At 38.5% G+C, this 22,044-nt stretch overlaps 1 protein-coding gene across 2 annotated transcripts in view; it reads right to left on the reverse strand.

The window, feature by feature from the left end:
• The window catches only part of ccser2b (coiled-coil serine-rich protein 2b), an 86,926-nt gene that overhangs the window by 27,325 nt on the left and 37,557 nt on the right, over positions 1-22,044 (reverse strand). For both annotated transcript variants that reach the window (XM_079850819.1, XM_079850820.1), the window contains exons 4-6: positions 5,888-5,987; positions 4,526-4,619; positions 2,509-2,665 (exon numbers count right to left, since the gene is read on the reverse strand). In XM_079850819.1, the coding sequence (XP_079706945.1) occupies positions 2,509-2,665; positions 4,526-4,619; positions 5,888-5,987 (351 nt within the window). The remainder of the gene's footprint in view (positions 1-2,508; positions 2,666-4,525; positions 4,620-5,887; positions 5,988-22,044) is intronic.

The raw sequence follows: 22,044 nt of genomic DNA on the forward strand, positions 1-22,044 counted from the left end.
CGTTTGGTCATTAACTTTTAAAAGCATCATTATGCAAAACATGAGGACAGTTCACCATATTTAAGACCCACGGCTGACAGATCAAAGTGGTAGGAAGTTAAATTAAATTGAATGTGGAGGATATTAACTGTGATAAGATGATTGACAGGATAGTTTAATCGGTGACAGGATGCATGTAACTAAGCGATAGAGCGGTCAGTTAAAGACGGAAATTATGACCAATTAGTCTATACCAAAGCTTGCCTACTTTTCTGCAACACACTCAAAAGTATGTAATCCTTTTTTTTTTTTTTATACTTCAAAAAAACAGTACATACTTTTAGGGCATAGTTTAAGTAGGCAAACTGGGATGCAACACGTATTTGTAGCCCTGTGTTTCAGTTCAGTCTTTCTCTTTAATAGTCTTAGCATGTTTGCAAAGCTGTTACGTTGGATTTACCCCATGGGTTTGTTTATTCTTATTCTTTGACTATCTGCTTGTTATCCTGGCTTTCTATGCCTGCATTCTCTTTAGACTTTGTTTTTGTCATCATTAAACATCTGTGTATTTGATCTTCACCTAAATTACTCCTTCCTTATCCACTACCACGTAACAACTACACTGTAAAAAAGGAAAGTTTCAATCTGTAAGGATTTTTTTCTACTTGATTTAAGCCTGGTTCACACGGGACCATTTTAAAATTGTCGGCCGATTTTCCAAACCTGAGAGACCCCACACACGGCGATAAAAAAATCACGGGTCTAACAGTTTTGGTCGTACAGTGTGTGGTGCGCAGCCACACGGCAAAATCAACACATCACACATGAACCGATTTGACTCCCGAGCATTCCCAGGTCAGACGGGGAATCTCGCAAAATCCCTCGAGATCAAACGTGACTTCAGAGTAAACAATCATGGCGGACGAAGAGGATGCAGTGGCGATAGTTTGTAGTTTGTTTTTAACCGGAAAAAAAACGCCATGTCGCCGGCTATTTTGATTTTGTTTCCCGGTGCTTCCTCGCCGCCTCGTCACCTCACTTTCTGATTGGCTACACGCCACAGTCCACAGGCTGCGTGCTCGTTTGTCCCCAGGGGACACCACACACGAGGAGAAATCGGGCCAAAAAAATCCAACATGTTGGATATCCCCGATTTGAGATCGGAGCGGTCCCGACGTCCTTCCGAGGAGACGAGAGCAGTCTTAACACACCACACACGGCAGGAATATCTGATCAGATTATTTTACGATAATCGGAGCATCCTTAAGATTGTCGGAAGGGGTGAATCGGGGCTAAAATCAGCCTAATTATCCTGCCGTGTGAACCAGGCTTTTAACACTTAATGACTTGCATTGATGTAATCTTAAACAATAGGGTAAGTTTATTAATGTTAATTAATGATTTTTGAGGATAAAAAGTAAAATAAAATGACACTTTACATTTGGTTTCATTTGTTAACTTTAGTTAACTAAATTAGTTAATACTTTCTAATATTGAACTTCTACTTCTACAGCATTTATTAATATTAGTTCATGTTAATCTCAACATCAACAACATTAGTTAATGCACTGTGAACTAACATGAACATTTTAACAAAGGTAAGAAAAAAATGCTGTAAAATATATATTGCTCATTGTTAGTTTTTATGTTAGTTAATGCATCAATTAATTCTAACAAATGAGACCTTATTGTAAGTGTTCCCAATAAAAGCAGTTAATTTAACACATTTTTGGTTCCTAGAAAATTTGAATAGGTGAATAAGTTAAGCATTTAAGATGTCAGTGCCCAGGGCACCAAAGAGTCTTCATCCGGCCCTGCAGCCATATGATGGCAAAGATCTTTGGCCCGGATGAACTGTGCAACATCATCAATTGCCTTGGTAAATGCCACACTACCCCAAGCCAATTCAATAAGGTCCGGTTTGTCTCTACTGATACAAACACTGACTCAAAATGATCCTTTGTAACAGCAGAAACATCATAGTGCAGTATACATCTAGATTTATAATGTCACAAACATTTGGCTAAAAGGTTTCTAGGGCATTCTGAATGGTTGTCAAAAGAGCCCACCCAAAGTATACATATTCAACAGACTTTGTAATTATCTTCTTAAGACCTCGGACCTACATGATATGAACAGAAGTATTGGGACACCTGACCATTACACCAACAGGGACTGCAATGACAATGCATTCTAAATACATAGACATTAATATGGAGTTGGACACCGCTTTGCAGCTATAACAGCTTCCACTTTTCAGGGAAGGCTTTCCACAAGATTTTTGACTGTTTTGGAATTTAAGCACCAAAATGCAATATGCAAGGTTATGGGATTCTTCAAATATTAAAGTATGAGCAAACACCACTAATTAAAAGAGTTCTGTCAATGAAATCGGTCAATGAAATGTCCTAATAAGCCTTACGACATGCTATGTAACATGCAATCACAAATTCAGCTATAATAGAATTTGGACACCACTCAGAAAAGACATTAAAGGTTATATTGGCATAGCATGCGTTTGTATCTGACCTGAAGCAGTGTCTTCAGTTGAAGCAGCTGTTCTGTGAAAGAAGAGCAGTCTTGAACCATGAGTTTCAGCGTCAGCTCATCCAGTGTCGCATGATCTGACCTTGACCTATCCAGCCCCTGTCCCCTAAATCCGTCAAATGACTGGAAAATGGCAGTTCTGTAGGTCAGACAAAGAGAAAGTGATCAAAAAGCATTTACCAGGTCAGCCAGAGGCCTTAGCCCACGGTAAAAAAATAAAAATAAAAATCTTTAAACAGGTTAGTTGTCCAATGAGAGCCATCTTATCCAAAATCCCCCTGAGTCTGGATATGTAGGAGGTATGCTGAGAATGTGGCTTTCTGAGACTAATTAGCTTTTTAAATGGATATAAAACAGACACTGTTGCACTTGTGGGAACTAAAGGCTAAAAACTGGAACTGTAAATAACAAAATTTTACAACAAAGACTGCCTTCAGAATGTGGGTATTCATTACATAACATTTACTTATTTTTTGTAGGTTAGCTCCAGTCTCAGATGGCTTACCAGCAGACCTTGCTCACAGTCTGTTCACAAACTATCTGAACTCATATTGAACTCAAAAATGTCAAGAGCTAGATACATTTACTGGATAAATGTATAAGTTAGGGTGCATAGTTTTTGTCTAACTCAGGCTCTTTGGAAAAACGCACTTGTGCCAACATTTCTTCAAAATTATATCACGTTGCTTCTTGGACGTTTCATAACACTTTCAAATGGGGTGGCCCAAATGACTGAAATCTTATATCACGATATGATGAGTATTTCACAATGATATATCATGGTATATTGTTATTTCTGCTTTAAAGGTACAATATGTAAGAATTTTGTATCAAAATATCTAAAAACCACTTGCACAGTGTTATATATTTCTTCCAATTGTGTACTTCAATTATCCTAAATATTTCCAAGAATTTGTAAATTCAGAGGATTGTTAAGTGCCCGTCCCTGTTCACTTGTCGCCTGTCAATGACGTAATATCCGCGATATCCCTGGTTTCTGCTTGTACTGCCATAGTAACCATGGCGACAGACGTGGACAACTGCGTTACGTCTAGCGGCACGCTCACGCTGTTGTTGTTTCGTTCAAACATTATGGACCATGGCAAGCAGGCTGCCAGGTGAGATCCTGATCAGAAAATACACATATGGAGCTAATTACTGTATGTGATGCAAATGTTAAAATGTTTTCGTTTACAAATCATGCACTATGGTAAAAGTGTTTTGAGGACATAACATAGTATTGGGCAATGAACTACCCGACAATACGTTTTTATTAATTGATAATCTGCCCATGTAATCATCATTTGTGTGAAAAGGTATATAAGTTGTTGGTGTTTTACTGCCACTAGTGGTCATTTCAACTGGAAACTGCAGCAAATGTTATGTATAGGTGTGTTTTTGGAGTTTTACAAAAACATAGGTAAAATTAGGTCTGAAATAAACGGTGGTTTTGGGCTAAAATGCCACAAAACCCCCCAAATTCAAGATAAGGGGGCAAAAAAATGCCCCTGCACAATTAAGAGAGATCTATTACGGCTATCACAATTGATGTGAAACGTTAAATGAATTAAAAGTATCGATTGTGGCTTTACAGTAGATTTGCTTATGGTGCATCATATTTCTTTTCACGTGTGGTATGCAGCGTTGAGCATTATAACCCATCACATACGTTTCTGTTGAGATTATGAATGCAATGGTCAACTTACTCGCTGACTGAATTCTGAATATGCATTCACAAATTCTCTCATCATCATAAACAACAAAGTGCAGAAAAGATTTAAGTAAGAGATTAATTTTGCAGTGTAGACAGCTTCATTGATTATAATGGGAGTTTTTGCAAAAGTGAATAAATCGCATTAGACTTGTCATGGACCACTTAAATGTTCTTTGCTTGCTTTCTTTATGTAATTTATTCAGAGTTTGAATAATTGTGCTAAGCGCTGGCATAAAATGTACAACAATTTCACAAAATGTCAAAATGCATAAATGAAATGGTCACCTGTTTTCACACCTGCCCCAGCATTGCTGTCGTCTCCCCTGAATGGGCCAACCTTCTTTTTCTGAGCACTCATAAGGTGACATCCCATCAGTATCTACAACAGATATAAGTATATCAAGAACTAGTTTTGTGAGTGCAGAATTTTCCAACACAATGTGTTTGTGGGTGGCTATCAGAACATTTATGCTTGCTAGAAGGTTGCAAGGTGGTTGCTTCCAGGCCCAAGTTAAATTCCCCTCTCTATTACAATCAGGTCTAGATATGGCTAGTGTCCATGTTTCAATATATGTCTATGGGATTTTATCATCTACTATCATTCACCAATTATTAATAATATTTCTTATTCTTATTATCAATGTTTAAAATGTTTCTGCTGCTTAATATGTTTTGTGGAAACCGTGATTATTATTTTTTTAAGAATTATTTGGTGCATAGAAAGTTCAAAAGAACAGTATTTATTTTAACTAGAAATCTTTTGTAATAATAAAAAAATCTTTACTGTCACTTTTGATCAATTTAATGCAACCTTTCTGAATAAAACTAGATATAAACACTTTTTTTTAATAAAAAAATATTATCTATCCCATACTTTTAAATGGTAGTGTATCATGCTTTCCAAAAACAAAGCAGCACAACTGTTTTCAACATTGATAATAATAAGAAATGTTTCTAGAGCACAAAAAATATGACTTAGCTCATTCATCTGTACCGTCTCATATGCCCAGGAAAAGGGTCCATTATATGAATTCTAGATTTGTATAGACCGTTAGACTGTGTATGAAGCCCCAGTGTTATATTTAATGCATCTTTAAAAATGATAAAAATAGCAAAGGCTACTTGTAGAGGGGCTTATGGGGATTGTTCTGTACACTATTGATTGTGCTTTATTTATATGGTACAATATTATCTGTAGTACAATAGAACAGCCAGAGGATGAATAATAGAGGGTGTACACTTGAATATATTTGTATTCATTCATTACAATATTTACTAGAATTTACCAACTGTAATTGGAAATCTAATTTGTGTCTTTGGGTGAAAACTTCAAAAGAAATGCCTTGTTTTACTTGTCTCTTTGAAATAGTAATGTAACTATGTGATGCGTGTAATTTGAGAATATTGTAACCCCAACATTGTTAAAAACAAACTCTACGCAAGTATGTGAATGCAAATGTTTCCAGCTATGCAAGCTTCATGCACGGTTGCATTCTTAAATCTATCATAGAATCTGTTGTAGCAAACATTAGCGAAAACTGTACTACTATACTAGTTCTACTTTCTACTACTTTTCTCTTTCAAGTCAAATACTGTCATGGGAAAGCAACAGTTTAAAGAGAATGCAAGCCAAACTATATCACTCACCGCTGTGTAATGATGTCTCTTCAGACAAGTCCAAATCCAACATGAGATCATCATCCTCCAGGTCACAAGACTCCACACTCTCCAGGTTTTTGAGAATGTCCTTATAAATGTATAATGTGAAAAGAGAGTCAACACCGCAGCCAGGATCTTTGCAATCTATTATATTCACTTTTCAATTTAAAAAAATAAATAAATAAAAAGATTCCCATATCTAAAAAATAATTTAAAAAAAATTGTATAGTGGAAAGATTATAGAATAACTTATTTTTTAACCACTTTATATTTAGTGTCTTTAACTACTATGCACTACTATTTAAATTAATAACTTAATATAACGCCCTTGTTGTCTAGATATGTATATTCACAGTGTCCTTGTATTTTAAAAATACCTGCTTCTGAAAAAACATCTGTAAATAAATATAGATACAAGCAGCAATTACGTGGCTGAGCCAAGCCCACAAATCACATAAAGGTGATTCTTTTTGGCTGTTGAAAAACATGTACCATTGGATTCTGTAGGACCCAAGAGGAATTCGAAAAAGCTAAAGACATTCTTGCAAATTGTGCAGCAACCCGAAAAAATCGACAGGTAGCCAAAGACGCATACCAAGTTTTGTATCAATACGCCAATGCATTCGTAAAATACAGAACTTTGCTCCAAACTTAAAATGGTCGATGCCAAAAATGGCCGACATGGGAAACCTTGATATAGTTTTGGATATAGACTCTGCAAGCTGTATCGAATCTAAAGAGACAAGTTTCATGATTGATCAAACTGTTGAGAAGTTATAAGCAAAATCATAAATTTTGTCTCAAGTTTCGTCTCAATATGCCAAAGCATTGCGGAGATATAGCCTAACGTCCACTTTTGCGTGTTAGTCAAATTTGTAAAACTATTTCTCAAAAACTATTGGGTGTGTGTGTGATAAAAAAGTGATAACTTTTTTGCAACTCAACCTCGGTGAAGATTGGATAAAATCTGAAGGAGAAGGAAAACATCAAATTAAAGTTTAGGAAATCAGAGGAAAACTGAATTTTTTTTCCAAGCTGCTCGGTTCCAAAGGTATTTGCGTAAACATCGGTGCATCTTTGACCCATTGGTGGAGCTAGAGGGTTTAAGAGACTTTAAATTTGCTAAGGTTAAAATTTTGACTCTCCTCTATGTTCCAAATTTAATGCGTTTTGACCAAAGGGTTCAGTGGGCTGCTATAGACTATCACTCAAGAATAGATAATAAAAAGAAGAAGAAAACTTAGATTACACTGTTGACCTTACCCCTACCCCGTAATACACCCGTTTGGCAAAACAACATGAACACAATAACTATGTAAATAACAAATAATCTTTTTTTGATGCAAGAATTGGGACCAAAAAAATTAATCTGTTTTCTAGAGACGGGACTTTATAATCATGTTCTGATATACAAAATGAATTTGGAATTGGCAACTGAAAAAGAATACAGTTTATAAATTCATTAGAATGGTTAAAATGGTCAATAGCATTTATTGGCTATTCAATTCACAAACACAAATGCATACGTGGCAGAAAGTGCTACCTTCATCCCTAAACTATACTTAAAAAAAACAAAAAAAATTTGCTTTCAGGAAGCGAAGCGCACTTTAGCCAAAATTAAAAGTGCAAACAAATTGAAGATAAGCATGGGTACTTTAAGGATGAGAAAGCAATTGGCAGAGTAGACTTCAGTGAAGGAGGAAGACAACTGATGCGTATTCAAGCAAGGAAGAGTTCTCATGATGGAAGCCGACTCGCCCTCTCCAACTCATCTCTCTCAGAAAAGATTTAGTGCCAGTTGAGGACCTCTGGTTAAAAAACTCTTCCCCATGACCGGCTATCTACTCATGGCATGACAATAGAGGAATACTCAGAAGGGAACTGCCGATTTGCAAAGCTGTGCAAGATAAAGTTAGAGGTTCCTGAATAAAAATGACAGTTTTTTGGTTCACTGAAAAATGTTAACAAAGCAACAAACGCCGCAAAATACTAAAGTCAATGAACTGCCTGACTTTGATTCTTCTCGGTTTTATAGTCTTGGTCAGTGAAATTCAGCCCTATTATTGTCTGATGGCCAGGATATTATGCTAAGTATTGTTAGGCTGATCACTGGCATCTGGGCAATAGCAAGAGAAACGTACTGTATGCATTTCCTTTACCTCCATACAGATCATTTTATGGTTCATAGTCACACAGCACAGTAAATAGGCATAAAGAGTGAAAATGAAGTCAACAAAAACATGCAGCTCTGACAAACCATTTGCATGTCCACTGTGCATTTGCAGATGAAGGCAGCACCGCTCGTTATATGTGAATCACACAAGACACACTAACGCTGCTTTCACACTGGGCTCGTTTCGTTTGCTGCGGTCCGAGCCCGAGCACGTTTTTTCCGACGCCCCCCGCAGCGTTGGTCTGGTTTCACACTCAACTTGATTCTATCGAACCATGGTGCGTTTGCGTGCATCTTACGTCATCACAAACGTTCACGCGCATGATAGAAAACAGAATGCAAGTCAATATATTGTGTTTTTCTGAGTGAACAACGCAGGTTTACAGTGTGTGTGTGACGCATAAGGTGGTTTTCGGCTGCTTGCAAACAAACTTTTGAGGAGACAGTGGATTTGCCATTCATTTGTTGTCCTGATTCCACACGCTATTATAAGCTCTATGAGATGGTGAACCCTTTTGTTGAAATCACATAATTACGGTAATTACGACCTAGCGTGACCACACCTATCGTGCCTGTCTCTTTGAGAGAGAATTTCGTGGAGACATCGAAACAAATGAGAGTAACAGCACACATAAAGAAACTCACAGAAGAAACATACTGAGGTAAAAATTCTAAATGTTGATTTTTTTTCTTTATTTATAACAAATGATATAGTAAATTAACAATGTGACACTACCAGTAGTACCGGGTTACATTAGGTACCTGCTGATAGGTGACTGATTTCAAATGCTCCTGAGTGTATAAGCACTCTGTGACCCAAAGGTTTCTATTTACAAAGTGTTTTTCAATCATTGAAGCCAATCACAGACATTTCTTTTGAGCGCATGAACCCAATGGCCAATATGAGGTGTTTAAGTTAGTCAGAATTCGCTTAACACCACTCAAAACACCTTCTTCTGCACACTCACAAACTCTTTTATTTTTACCAACAAAGTGCAAACACGATGTAAAAAAGAGAGTCATTGAACAGTGTGGACAGCTTTTTTGATGAAAGCGGAATTTTTCACAGGAGTATAGATTGATCACAGCTTCAGTGATTAAGGAAGCGCTTTTTGCTTGCTTTTCATTTATAACCCATACGCAATTTTAATAAAAGTTTTGTTTTTCATGCTGCTCAGTACACTGCAAAGTTTCTGATTTACAACTGTATTTAAATGCGTGATTGAATCCAAAACTGCAATGGTTGACAGTGATATAACCATACCAACAGATAGGACAAAACAATCTGATACGGTATGTCAAAATAGATGTGCATGAAGTCTTAGAGTGTAAATGTAAACTAACAGACCTGCCACTTGTAGTACAGGTGCTGGTCATAAAATTAGAATATCATCAAAAAGTTGATTTATTTCAGTAATTCCGTTAAAAAAGTGAAACTTGTATATTATATAGACTCATTACATGCAAAGTGAGATATCTCAAGCCTTTATTTGTTATAATTTTGATGATTACGGCTTACAGCTTGTGAAAACCACAAAATCAAAATCTCAGAAAATTAGAATATTACATGAAATCACACAGTAATTACACAGTGATACCATGGTCATTGAACCAGGTTTTGGTTATTTTGGCAGTGTGGGCCGGTGCAAATCCTGCTGGAAAATGAAGGAAGCATCTCCATAAAGCTTGTCTGCTGAAGGAAGCATGAAGTGCTCTGGAAATGTCCTGGTAGACGGCTGCATTGAGTGGACAGCACAGTGGACCAACACCAGCCGATGACATGGCTCCCCAAACCAACACAGACTGTGGAAACTTCACACTGGACTTCAAGCATCTTGGATTGTGTGCCTCTCCATTCTTCCTCCAGACTCTGGGACCTTGGTTTCCAAATGAGATGCAAAATGTGCTCTCATCAGAAAAGAGGACTTTGGTCCACTGTGCTTTATTAAATCCAGAGTCAACGCAGCCGTCTACCAGGACATTTCCAGAGCACTTCATGCTTCCTTCATTTTCCAGCAGGATTTGCACCTGCCCACACTGCCAGAATAACCAAAACCTGGTTCAATGACCATGGTATCACTGTGTAATTACTGTCTGATTTCATGTAATATTCTAATTTTCTGAGATTTTGATTTTGTGGTTTTCATAAACTGTAAGCCATAATCATCAAAATTATAACAAATAAAGGCTTGAGATATCTCACTTTGCATGTAATGAGTCTATATAATATACAAGTTTCACTTTTTTAACGGAATTACTGAAATAAATCAACTTTTTGATGATATTCTAATTTTATGACCAGCACCTATATGTGTTTGTTTGTTTGTCCTTCATTGTATCCATTTGAAGGCTAAATGTTGTTTAAATGTATTATTTACTTATATAATTATTGTCATCATGAGTAATAAACTCATTTAATTTAATTAATATTTTTATTTTTAAATAATAAAAAATAAAATAGTTCCAACAGTTTTTGATATGTACTACAACTGGTACCGAGAACCATGAAATTTGACTGGTATAGGTCCCGACTACTGTAATTTTGGTACCATGACAACCCTGCTTGCATGTGTTTTGGACGTATATTAGCACGGTACATATTACTATTGACTGGGCCAAGGTTTTGTGATTTAGCCAATAAAAATTTCTTTTTTTTTCAATTTCTTTCTTACAAAAGAAAATCTGACCTTGCAAGTAGAAACTAAATAACAAACATGTCTGAAATGTACTTGGGAAAAATCATTATCTGCAGCTCTCAGAGTAGGCTTGTTTCCCTCTGCTCAAGACACAGGAAGTGCTCCTGAATGAACTTTACTGTCTGCTCCATTTCTGGTCTTTCTTTCCCATTAGACAGTAATTTGCTATGTCATGGTGCTTTTTACATTAAGAAAACAAAAGGCTTTTCTCATACAGCCTCTGAGACTTCACAAAATGGAGGTACAGCCTTTCAAACATGGCCCAGATGTGACCAGCACTATTCAAACATACAATTACCTTCCCATTGCATAAGAAAGCTCAACTGTCAAAGCTTTTGCTTTGCTTTTGTGATAAATGTCATATATTTATTTATATGTCTCACCAAACCATATGTGAAATATGCTCTGAATTAAATATGAACACAAAAAGTTGGCATAATGGGAAGAAAAAAAAAAAATTCTAATCGCAATGAAGAATCAGTATTTAATAATAATAAAGCAATAAAGATAATAGCAATAAATGATGGACTGTTTTTACATTTGATCCCTTTTTTCAAATTTATCCATATCACAAAATTTAAACCATCCAACCTGACATCCATTTCTCATTTAAAAAGAAAAAAACGTCCCATCTTGTTTTTATAATCCGATAAATTAATGTGTTCAGTACTGTAGTAGTTTTTTTAGTAGTAGTTCATCTGTGGATGTGATCTAGAATTGTAAAAATGTATTGTAAATTGTAAAATTTCACTCTGTATCGGTTTAGAATTGTTTCTATTGTGATAAGACCTCCCAGCTAGAAAATCCAGTTTAAGATTATAGCTGTGTTTTAGAACAAGGACACTTTTTTTTCTAACTAATCTGGTGCACATTGGTGCAAGTAGAATTGTCATCCCAATTTAAGATGGTCAGTCAGATTTTTGGAACATGATGGCTTGTCAGTCAAAGACCATCTTACGAAATGAACGATAACACCAAGAACGATAACTATAAAGATAACTAAATTAGTGTCCACACCAGTGGACAATATCCTTCTGTTTATTCTAAGCACATGCTTGTCTGTCACCTTAAATAAAGCTTGTTACAGCAGGATTGATTCTGATTGGCTGTCAGTGTGTTTACCATTCATCAGCTGGATAAAATCATTCTGAAAGTGATTCCAATGATATTGTTTCTCTGTGCCGTTATCCTTATAGCTGTGGCGTGAACTCTGCTATTCTTTAATATTGAGAATGATTTTTATAACTATATCTTTATCGTTATCTTTATAGTTATCAAAGTATTCAAAGTGCAAGTTTTTGAAAACGAAACCGTTATCATCTCTGTGTAAACTACAAAAAACTTGAATCTGTGAAACCGGTGATGTCATGCACATGCGTAGGCTATTACGTGCTTAGTCTATAGGCTTTTTTTTTTTTTTTTAAAGTAAGAATTAAGGGGTGGCATACGGACATCATCACAAGTGGTTATAGGACTTGATGTTTCTTACAACAGACTCAAGCATGATATATGTTTTCTAAGCCTTTGTGTTCAAAGGTTTTGACATTTTCTTAAAGGAAGTAAAAAGGTCTTTATATCAAGGGAGAACATTCTAAATTTGGGATTACAGTGAATGTTTCTGGCTTTGTGATGATGAAATTTGCCCAGAAGACAAAGTAATCATACAGTATTATCAAGATTAACATCCTTAGAATGAAGATCGGACAAATAAATTATAGATTATGTAATTTGTAATTAACTCATGTGCACTGTAGTAAAATAATGCGTATGTGCGCAGTCTTTCTTTACAAATTGACATCGCCAACTACTTGTCTGTTATGCATAATACGGCGTTATTAGTCATTTTCGCGTTTTGATAAGTCTTCTCTGCAAAGAAAAAAACTTTTCAGTTTTTATCACATCATTGTCGTGTAAGCGAACCCTTAGACTAACTTGAAACCAGCCGATCTGCATATTTCCTTAAAGGGATACTCCACTTTAAAATGAAAATTCTGTCATCATATCACCCTCATGTTGTTTCAAACCTGTATGAATTTCTTTCTTCTGCTGAACATAAAGGAAGATATTTAGAAGAATGTCAGTAACCAGACAGTTTCTGGTACCATTGACTTCCATAGTATATATTTTTTTCCTACTATGGAAGTCAATGGTACCAGAAACTGTCTGGTTACTGACATTCTTCTAAATATCTTCCTTTCTGTTCAGCAGAAGAAAGAAATTCATACAGGTTTGAAACAACATGAGGGTGAGTATATGATGACAGAATTTCATTTTAAAGTGGAGTATCCCTTTAAGTGAACTGGATGACAATAAAGGTCTATGAGAAACACATCTCCTAAACCTTCATGTTGGAATTCTTGACACTGCGTGCTTTTGCTGTTCTGAGTCCCAGCAGCAAACTGAAACAAGCCAGAAAATATTACTAAACTGACAGATTACGACAGATTATGGAAGGACGGACGGTTTTTGAGAGGTACTTTTAGAGGCAGAAGGGGTGGAAGAGAAAGTCAATATACTCAATATTTTACTCAATATTTTAGAGGGGTTCTTGTGTCAGTGGTGTGTGACAGCCTGAACACATTGTATTGAAATGATGTAGCACTCTAGGCAGTGGAGGGAGACAGAAAAAAGAGAGAGGATGTGAAAAGTAGATTTAATGTCTGTTGTATTTAGGTCATCAGTTCTTTGTTAACATTTTGCACCAGACAGGTAGTTAACGAATTAATGAAGGACCTCACGTAAATAAAACTTTCCCCACGCAATTAAAATGACTGGGAACTTTGACTTCATTCTTCAAAGAGAACAAAAAAGCACAATAAAGGTATCATTAAAGAAGTCTATACAACGCAAGCACTATATTTCAAATTTTATAGCTGTATGTGAGGAACAGACTAAAGTGTAAGAGACAATATACTGTACAGTCAGCTAGCCATTATTGCAAAATTAGATCTTGTGTCACCCTGAAGGTTTAATGAGATGGTTTCGACAACTAGATAAACTGATTCACTCAAGGAAAAAAAGAGTGGTTAGTTATGAAATGTATTAATGCATCAGGGAGAGCTAGGTGGATGGCAATATTTTTTTTTAACTTATTTTCTGGTCTGTTCTTCACACACAGCAGTCAAATGGTTTCAGATGACTAGTTGTTGTATTGTAGTAGTTGTACAGACCGATTTCTTTTGTAAAACCATTTTATAGTGGTGAGTGGTAAAAAATGTGGTGATTTTTTTACAATCTCAAAAAAAGGACATTCCCCCAGTTTAAGCCTAGTCCTGGACTAAAATGCATGTTTAAGCTGTTTTAAAGCAACTTGCACTGACATATCTTAAAATATGTCCATAACATTGTTTTGTCTCAAGATGCACACCAGTAATTTTTTTTTTTTTTTTTTTTTATTCTAAGGCACATTTATAAAAGCTACTTAAATGTCCTAATTGAACTAATGCCTAATCCTGGCTTCATCTAAGCCCTGTTTGTGAAACCAGGCCTAAATTTGACACATCTAAGTGGTCATAAAGTCACTGTTAGCTGTTCAAAATTGGCCAATCACACAACTCCTCGAACTCTGTTGCTGCACGCACCCATTCAGCTGTTCACAGTTAAGTTTGCTGGAAGTTTTGTTGGACTTTGCTCCTTAGTTTGTGCACATTCTGTCAAAAAACACACTGTTGGAATCATCACCTCGTCTGGATCCTTCAATACATGGCAGAAGACCAGACCACTCACCATGAGCTCAAGAGATCCACCCATTTACCTGCCATGGACCCGATTGAGAAATCGGTTCAAGTGCTTGGTTGAGCGCTTATGAAACACTGCGCTAAGATTTTTCCATTTCCTGATTCACCCTCCTCATTCTCCATCTCCACATGCTTTATGACAGTCCCATGAGCACTCATTTGTGGGTTTGGACCATGTGATGGCCCAAGCCACACAGGATGAATAACCGGCAAGGCAGGGTAACAGCCAGCAATGGTAATATCGCATACAAGCCTACCAGTACACAAGCCATGTTTTAGGTACACAAGTAAAGTTATTTTTTCAGTTAGCCACACCCCAAACAATTTATGATTTGAAAACACAGATCACATAGTTTATTTCAGGTATAATATACATTTATTTGCTTTAGCCATACACTGTTTAAATGGAGTGCACACATTTTTACATTGTAGGGTTATGTAAATAATTTCTGTTCTATTAATCATTGTTTCTTTGTTACCATGTTGGAGAGAAGTCTGTCCTGGGGGAAGAAAGGCGTGGCCAAGGGTGGAGGGCTGTGATATCCTGTGACCTGCCAATTAAGCCATACCATGTGCTGCCATGTTGGAGGGGGATTTTTGGGTTAAGTTTGTTTTGCTTTGTAGTTGTTGGTATTTGTTGTCCATTTGGTTTTCCCTTTGTGTAAATTGGTTTGGCCAAGCCACTATATATGTTTCTTTGTGTCTCATTCAGTTAGGTCAGGTTGTTCAGTTCATATTCTGTTTTTTGTATGCTGTTTTGAGTATAGTTATATATTTTTTTTGGACCTCTTTTATAGGCCTAGTTGTTAATTTGTTGGTTTCTATTGCTTAGTATTTTTGGGGATAAATAAAAAAAAACCTTTTTCAACAAGAAACTCCTGTTTTCCTCATTGCCAGACTGTTTGGTCCGTGACAATTGGTGGCAGCGGTGGGATTATCCAGTTGAGGAAACAGGTTTTTTTTTTTTTTTTTTCTCCAGTTTTTTTTCTATTCCTTGGTTGTTGATCCCCCAACACTGAAGAAAGATGATGAGGGGAAAAGGTGGGAAAAGACTTGGTGGGTCTACAGTGGCCCAGGAGAAGCAAGCCAGTGAAGAGGAAGAAGGTGGAGCCTCAGGAGGGGCTGAGGACATGGAGGGGAAGGAGCCAACTCTGTCTGACTTGATGGCCATTTTTCAGGCGCATATGGGGCAGCAGGACGCTCGAGAGGCAAGGCAGAATGAGGTAACTGCAAGACAAGAACAACGTTATAAAGCTCTTCAACACCAGTTTCAGCTTTTGCAGTTAGAAGTTCAGGCCCGAACAGCTGTGGCACCAAATCCGCTTGCAGAGGACTCTGATTCCCCAGATAGGGAGGTTCAATCATCCACTATGCACCTTCTGCCAGACCCAGCTGAGCCCATGATGACTACTCAAACAGGGGCCTCTACAGGTCAGTCTTGTTTGCAACATAAGCCCAGGTTGGACAAATTAACTGATAGTGATGACATTGAACATTTCCTCGTTACATTTGAACGCATTGCGGTAGCATGCAGGTGGCAAAAAGCTGATTGGATTTTTCAGTTGATTCCATTACTAACTGGCAAAGCTAGAGGGGCATATGTGCAAATGGACATTGATGACTCCCTTGACTATGATCAGGTAAAATCAGCCATTCTAGCTAAATATGACATTAACCCTGAGACCTACAGGCAGAGATTCCGTTCCCTAGAGGTGAATCCTGATGAGAGCCCCAAGGAGTTGTATGCACGGCTCAAGGAGCTTTATGGAAAGTGGATACAGCCTAAAAGTAAAACCATCCAGGAAATTGGTGAGTTGATAATACTGGAGTAGTATCTGAGAATGTTGTCTCCTGAGCTGCAGGTCTGGGTCCGAGAGCACGACCCAGATTCAGCCATGGAGGCTGCTAGACTGGCTGAGGTTTTTGTGGCTGCCCGAAAGAAGGGTCAACCATGGAGCTACAACTCATGGAGAACTGCAAGGGACAATCGCCAATCAACACACCATCCAAGCATCGGGGTAGGTAAGTTTCCCATGAGGGAAAGCCAGCCAGCTAACAGACCAGTAAAATCCTTAGGGAGGAAGCAAATCTGTTATCTTTGTGGAGTAGAGGGCCATACGAAACCTATGTGCCCCAAAAACTCTGTTAACATGACTCAGATGTGCTTTGTACCGCGAACTCAGGAGGAACCTGAGCTTAAGAAGGTCCAGTCTATTAAAATGAAAAATATTGAAGTTAATGGGATAATGCTCAAGGCTCTGCTTGATTCCGGAAGTGATCAGACTCTTGTTCACAGGAAGTTTGTACCTCCCAACATAATTAGCACGGAAGACACCATACCTATCTGTTGTGTACATGGGGATGAAAAGAGCTATTCGACAGCTGACATGTACATAAAAGTTGATGGGCAAATTTACCTGTTGAATATTGGGGTTGTCGATAGCTTACCTTTTCCTGCTGTGCTAGGGAGAGACCTTCCAGTGCTGTTTGATTTGTTGGAGTCAGACCAACGTCGAAAATGTAATGCAGTTGTTACCAGAGCACAGAAAACAAAATCCAATGACTACTCTGAGACTCTATGTATCCTGCCTTTCTATAATGAGGAGTTGGAGACCGCACCCGGGAAGTCTCGGAAAACTCGCAGAGAGAGACGGCAGGAGAAGTTCCAACATACAGTGGTGAAACCACCAACCCATCCTGAACCCGAATTATCCGTAAGATTTCAAATTCCAGAGAACTTAATTGAAATGCAGAAAGCTGATCCATCTCTAGTGTCTCTCTTTCAGAAAGCAGAGGGGAAGGAGTTAGGAGCTGGGCAAGACTCCAATAGAGAGGAGTATGTTCTACAAAATGGCATGCTCTACCGTCAACAGGGGTCAGTGTTGCAGTTAGTGGCTCCCCAAGCGACTAGACATACCATACTCACCATGGGGCACTCTGTTCCCTGGGCTGGCCACCTGGGTAAGCACAAAACTACAGCACGCATTAAACGCCATTTTTACTGGCCTGGCCTAAGCAGAGAGGTAGCTGAATTTTGTAGAAGCTGCCCTCAGTGCCAAATAACATCGGCTAAAACTCCCTCTAAAGCTCCCCTCCGACCCCTACCCATCATTGGCACCCCATTTGAGCGCCTGGGAATGGATATTGTGGGTCCTGTTGAAAGGAGTAAATCAGGGAACCGGTACATGCTGGTCATAACAGACTATGCTACAAAATACCCTGAAGTCTTTCCACTTAAGTCTATTAAAGCAAAATCAGTGGCTTTCTGTTTAGTGCAGTTCTTTTCCAGAGTGGGTTTTCCTTCTGAAATACTGACTGACCAAGGAACTAATTTTATGTCTACACTGCTAAAACAGGTGTATCAGTTACTCGGTATAAGGAGCCTGAGAACTACACCGTATCACCCCCAGACAGATGGACTGACAGAGCGCTTCAACCAGACACTGAAGCAGATGATCCGGAAATTTGTCAACGACAGTGGTACAGATTGGGATCAGTGGCTGCCTTATCTCCTCTTTGCCTACAGGGAAGTACCCCAAGCCTCCACTGGGTTTTCTCCCTTTGAACTTATGTACGGGCATGAAGTACGGGGTCCTCTCTCGTTGCTGAGAGAGATTTGGGAGGGAGGCAAAGGGAAAGGGGAATCAATTAATGTAATATCCTATGTTGTTCAGATGAGAGAGCGGCTGGAAAGGATGAGTGAACTCGCCCAATCACATATGGTGGAGGCCCAGCAACAGCAGAAGTCCTGGTATGACAGATCAGCCCGACAGAGATCTTTCAACCTGGGACAGAAGGTGCTAGTGCTCCTCCCCAGTGATGACAACAAGCTCCTCGCAAAGTGGCAGGGGCCATTCGCAGTTCTAAAGAAACTTGGGCCCACCACATACCAGGTAGCAACCCCAGGGCGGCCACGGTCAAGCAGGACACTTCACATAAATCTCCTGAAGGAGTGGGTGCAGCGACCTGAACAAAAAGAGGTGATGCTTATCAGAAGTGTGCAAGAGGAGGAGGAAGTGGATGAACAGTACTTGCCTTCAGCTGGGGCTCCAGGAGACCACAACCTCAACCACCTCTCGGAAGAAAAGCAGCTTCAGGTGAGAGAAATCTGTGGTTATGAAGTATTCCAGGAGAATCCTGGGAGGACCGATATTGTTGAACATGACATTGTTGTTAAGGAGGGTGCGTCAGTGAGGAGGCTTAGTTACAGGATCCCGGAACGCCTGCTGGCCTCACTGAAGAAGGAGATAGACCTAATGCTGTCCCTGGGGATCATTGAGTCTGCAAGAAGTGAGTGGTGTAACCCAGTGGTCCTGGTGCCAAAGAAGGACGGAAGCATAAGGTTCTGCATCGACTTCAGGTACCTGAATTCCATTTCTCAGTTTGATTCATATCCCACACCGAGAATTGATGAACTGCTGGAACGATTGGGGAAGGCAAAGTACTTGACCACAATAGATCTTTGTAAGGGTTACTGGCAGGTTCCACTCACTGAGCGGTCCAGGAAGTTGACAGCCTTCAAGACTCCATGGGGTCTCTTCCAGATTACCGTTATGCCATTTGGTTTGCATGGGGCTCCAGCCACCTTCCAGAGGCTCATGGACCAGGTACTGGGTGGTTTCACTGATTTTGCAGCTGCATATCTGGATGACATTGTCATTTACAGTACCACCTGGGAAGAGCACTTGAAACATCTGCAGGCTGTCTTGGATCGTCTCCATTCTACCGGACTGACCATAAATGCATCAAAGTGTGTCTTTGCAGCTGCAGAGACAGAGTACCTTGGTCACATCATTGGAAATGGGGTGATAAGGCCACAGGTCAACAAGATCCAAGCCATAAAGTCATGTCCCTTGCCACATACAAGGAAGCAACTACGGTCTTTCTTGGGCATGGCAGGCTTCTATCACCGCTTCATCCCACAGTTCTCTAACAGAGCAGCTCTTCTCACAGATATGACAGGATCTCGGTGTCCCAACCACATCCAGTGGACAGAGGAGGCGGTAGCAGCTTTCCAGGACGTCCAGCAATCACTAAGTAAGGAACCAGTTCTGTATAGTCCAAACTTTGATGACGATTTTATTCTGCAAACAGATGCTTCCGATAGGGGTCTGGGGGCAGTGCTTCTTCAGGGACCACCAGACGACCGCCATCCAGTTGCTTACATCAGCCGGAAAATGTTCCCCCGAGAGGTGAGGTACTCAACGGTGGAAAAGGAGGCGCTGGCCATAAAGTGGGCTCTCGACTCCTTCCGTTATTACCTCCTGGGCAGAGAATTCACCCTTGAGACAGATCACAAAGCTCTCCAGTGGATGGAACGAATGAAGGATACTAATGGCCGGATTACTCGTTGGTATCTGGCATTACAACCTTTCCGCTTCATCATCCAGCACATCCCTGGCAAAGTGAACGCTGCTGCAGATTACCTCTCTCGCAGTACCAGCGAGAGTCCTGAAGGGGGGGGGGGGGGTGTGTGATGGCCCAAGCCACACAGGATGAATAACCGGCAAGGCAGGGTAACAGCCAGCAATGTAATATCGTAATATAAAGTAATATCGCATACAAGCCTACCAGTACACAAGCCATGTTTTAGGTACACAAGTAAAGTTATTTTTTCAGTTAGCCACACCCCAAACAATTTATGATTTGAAAACACAGATCACATAGTTTATTTCAGGTATAATATCGAGGGCTTGGAACTAAGGCTGGGCGATATATCGATATAAAAAATATATCGATATATTTTGAAATGCGATATGGAATTAGACCATATCGCATATATCGATATCAAATTTTCAAATAGTCCGCCCCTCCTTCCACTCTGCGTGCGTGTTTAGAGCATGTTATGTTATGAGAGGCGAATCATGACTACTTCAGAAAACCCAGCACAATAGGAACTACCAGGCAGTGACATAAGTGTACGCTGAAATAAAGTTTTTCACCTCAGAAACACGGACTTTCTTGTCCTGTCAGCCGTTATACTGTGCTCGGAGCGCACCACACACTCTTCAATTGCACGCGCAAATGCGGCAGCGCGCGCTGTGTATCGCTTCACTGTAGGCGAAATAAAAGTAATGCAGGTATGATTTTCATTCTATTCACCAGGAGCAGTTTCCATGTTTCATTAACAGTTATTGTTAATATTGTGTATTCACCATGGTAACTGTCGTTCTTAACCCCAAAATGCCACTTTATTTTTCTTTGTGTTATTTTTTAGATTTTTAAATGACTGTAGTGGCTCATACCAACATTGTATTAACAAAAACTAGTTTGGGACTGCTATTTAATAGCTTTAGCATAGGCCTACTGTTTATTTATTAGTAGCCTACTAGTCTTTACTAGTCATATTCTTACAATTTATGTTAAGTAAAGGGGGACAGTACTTGTCATAATCGTGCAGCCCTAAGGTGAAGAAACCTGTTTATAATTTATTCATTTGATTTTGCAACTGTTCACTGAAATAGCCAGTTTCAATAAAACTACTTGTGACATGTCATATTTGGCTTTGACTTTGACTGAACATTTGCTCTCACTTTGCGGAAAAAATATCGGGATATATATCGTATATCGATATTCAGCCTAAATATATCGGGATATGACTTTTGGTCCATATCGCCCAGCCCTACTTGGAACCAGAGGGGCGTAAGTGGCATTTGACCAACTTTACAGGAGAGCCAAAACAAAATTGACCACACTTCAATCAACTGTATTTATTAACCTTCATCCACAACATTGCAACCACATACATACTTATATGAGTAAGTTCTTAAGTGAACATATTATGGCATATTAACACGATGAACATATTCTAAAACCTTGCAAAATCTTGAAAATATGGCAAAAACATCAAATACGCCTTTTTGGCACCAAACATTTCCAATGCTTCTAAAGAAAAATAGGGCGTATCTGCTGATCAATGCAGAATGATTGGTCAAAACATTGGTTAAAAACACTCTAACTTCATAACTTTTCATTTTATTTAAAATACTGTATACATAGTCATTTAATTTCATCATTTCAAATTGTTTAACATTTAATTTCTAACCGTTTAATTTCAATTCTCATTTATGAGTTCACATTCATGTCAAACAGTTTAACATTTAATTTCAAACAGTTTAATTTCAATTTTTATTCATGAGTTCACATTAATGCATTTCATTTAAAACAGTTTAACATTTAATTTCAAACAGTTTAATTTCTCTTGTTTATTACACATTTCACTTTTTAGTTCACTTTAGTTGAATAAAAATTTTAATTAAACGGTTGGAAATTAAATGTTAAACAATTTGAAATGATGAAATTAAATGACTATGTATACAGTATTTTAAATAAAATGAAAAGTTATGAAGTTAGAGTGTTTTTAACCAATGTTTTGACCAATCATTTCTGCATTGATCAGCAGATACGCCCTATTTTTCTTTAGAAGCATTGGAAATGTTTGGTGCCAAAAAGGCGTATTTGATGTTTTTGCCATATTTTCAAGATTTTGCAAGGTTTTAGAATATGTTCATCGTGTTAATATGCCATAATATGTTCACT

Source organism: Squalius cephalus, assembly GCF_949319135.1.
Source record: "Squalius cephalus genome assembly, chromosome: 19".
Classification (NCBI taxonomy): Eukaryota; Metazoa; Chordata; class Actinopteri; order Cypriniformes; family Leuciscidae; genus Squalius; species Squalius cephalus.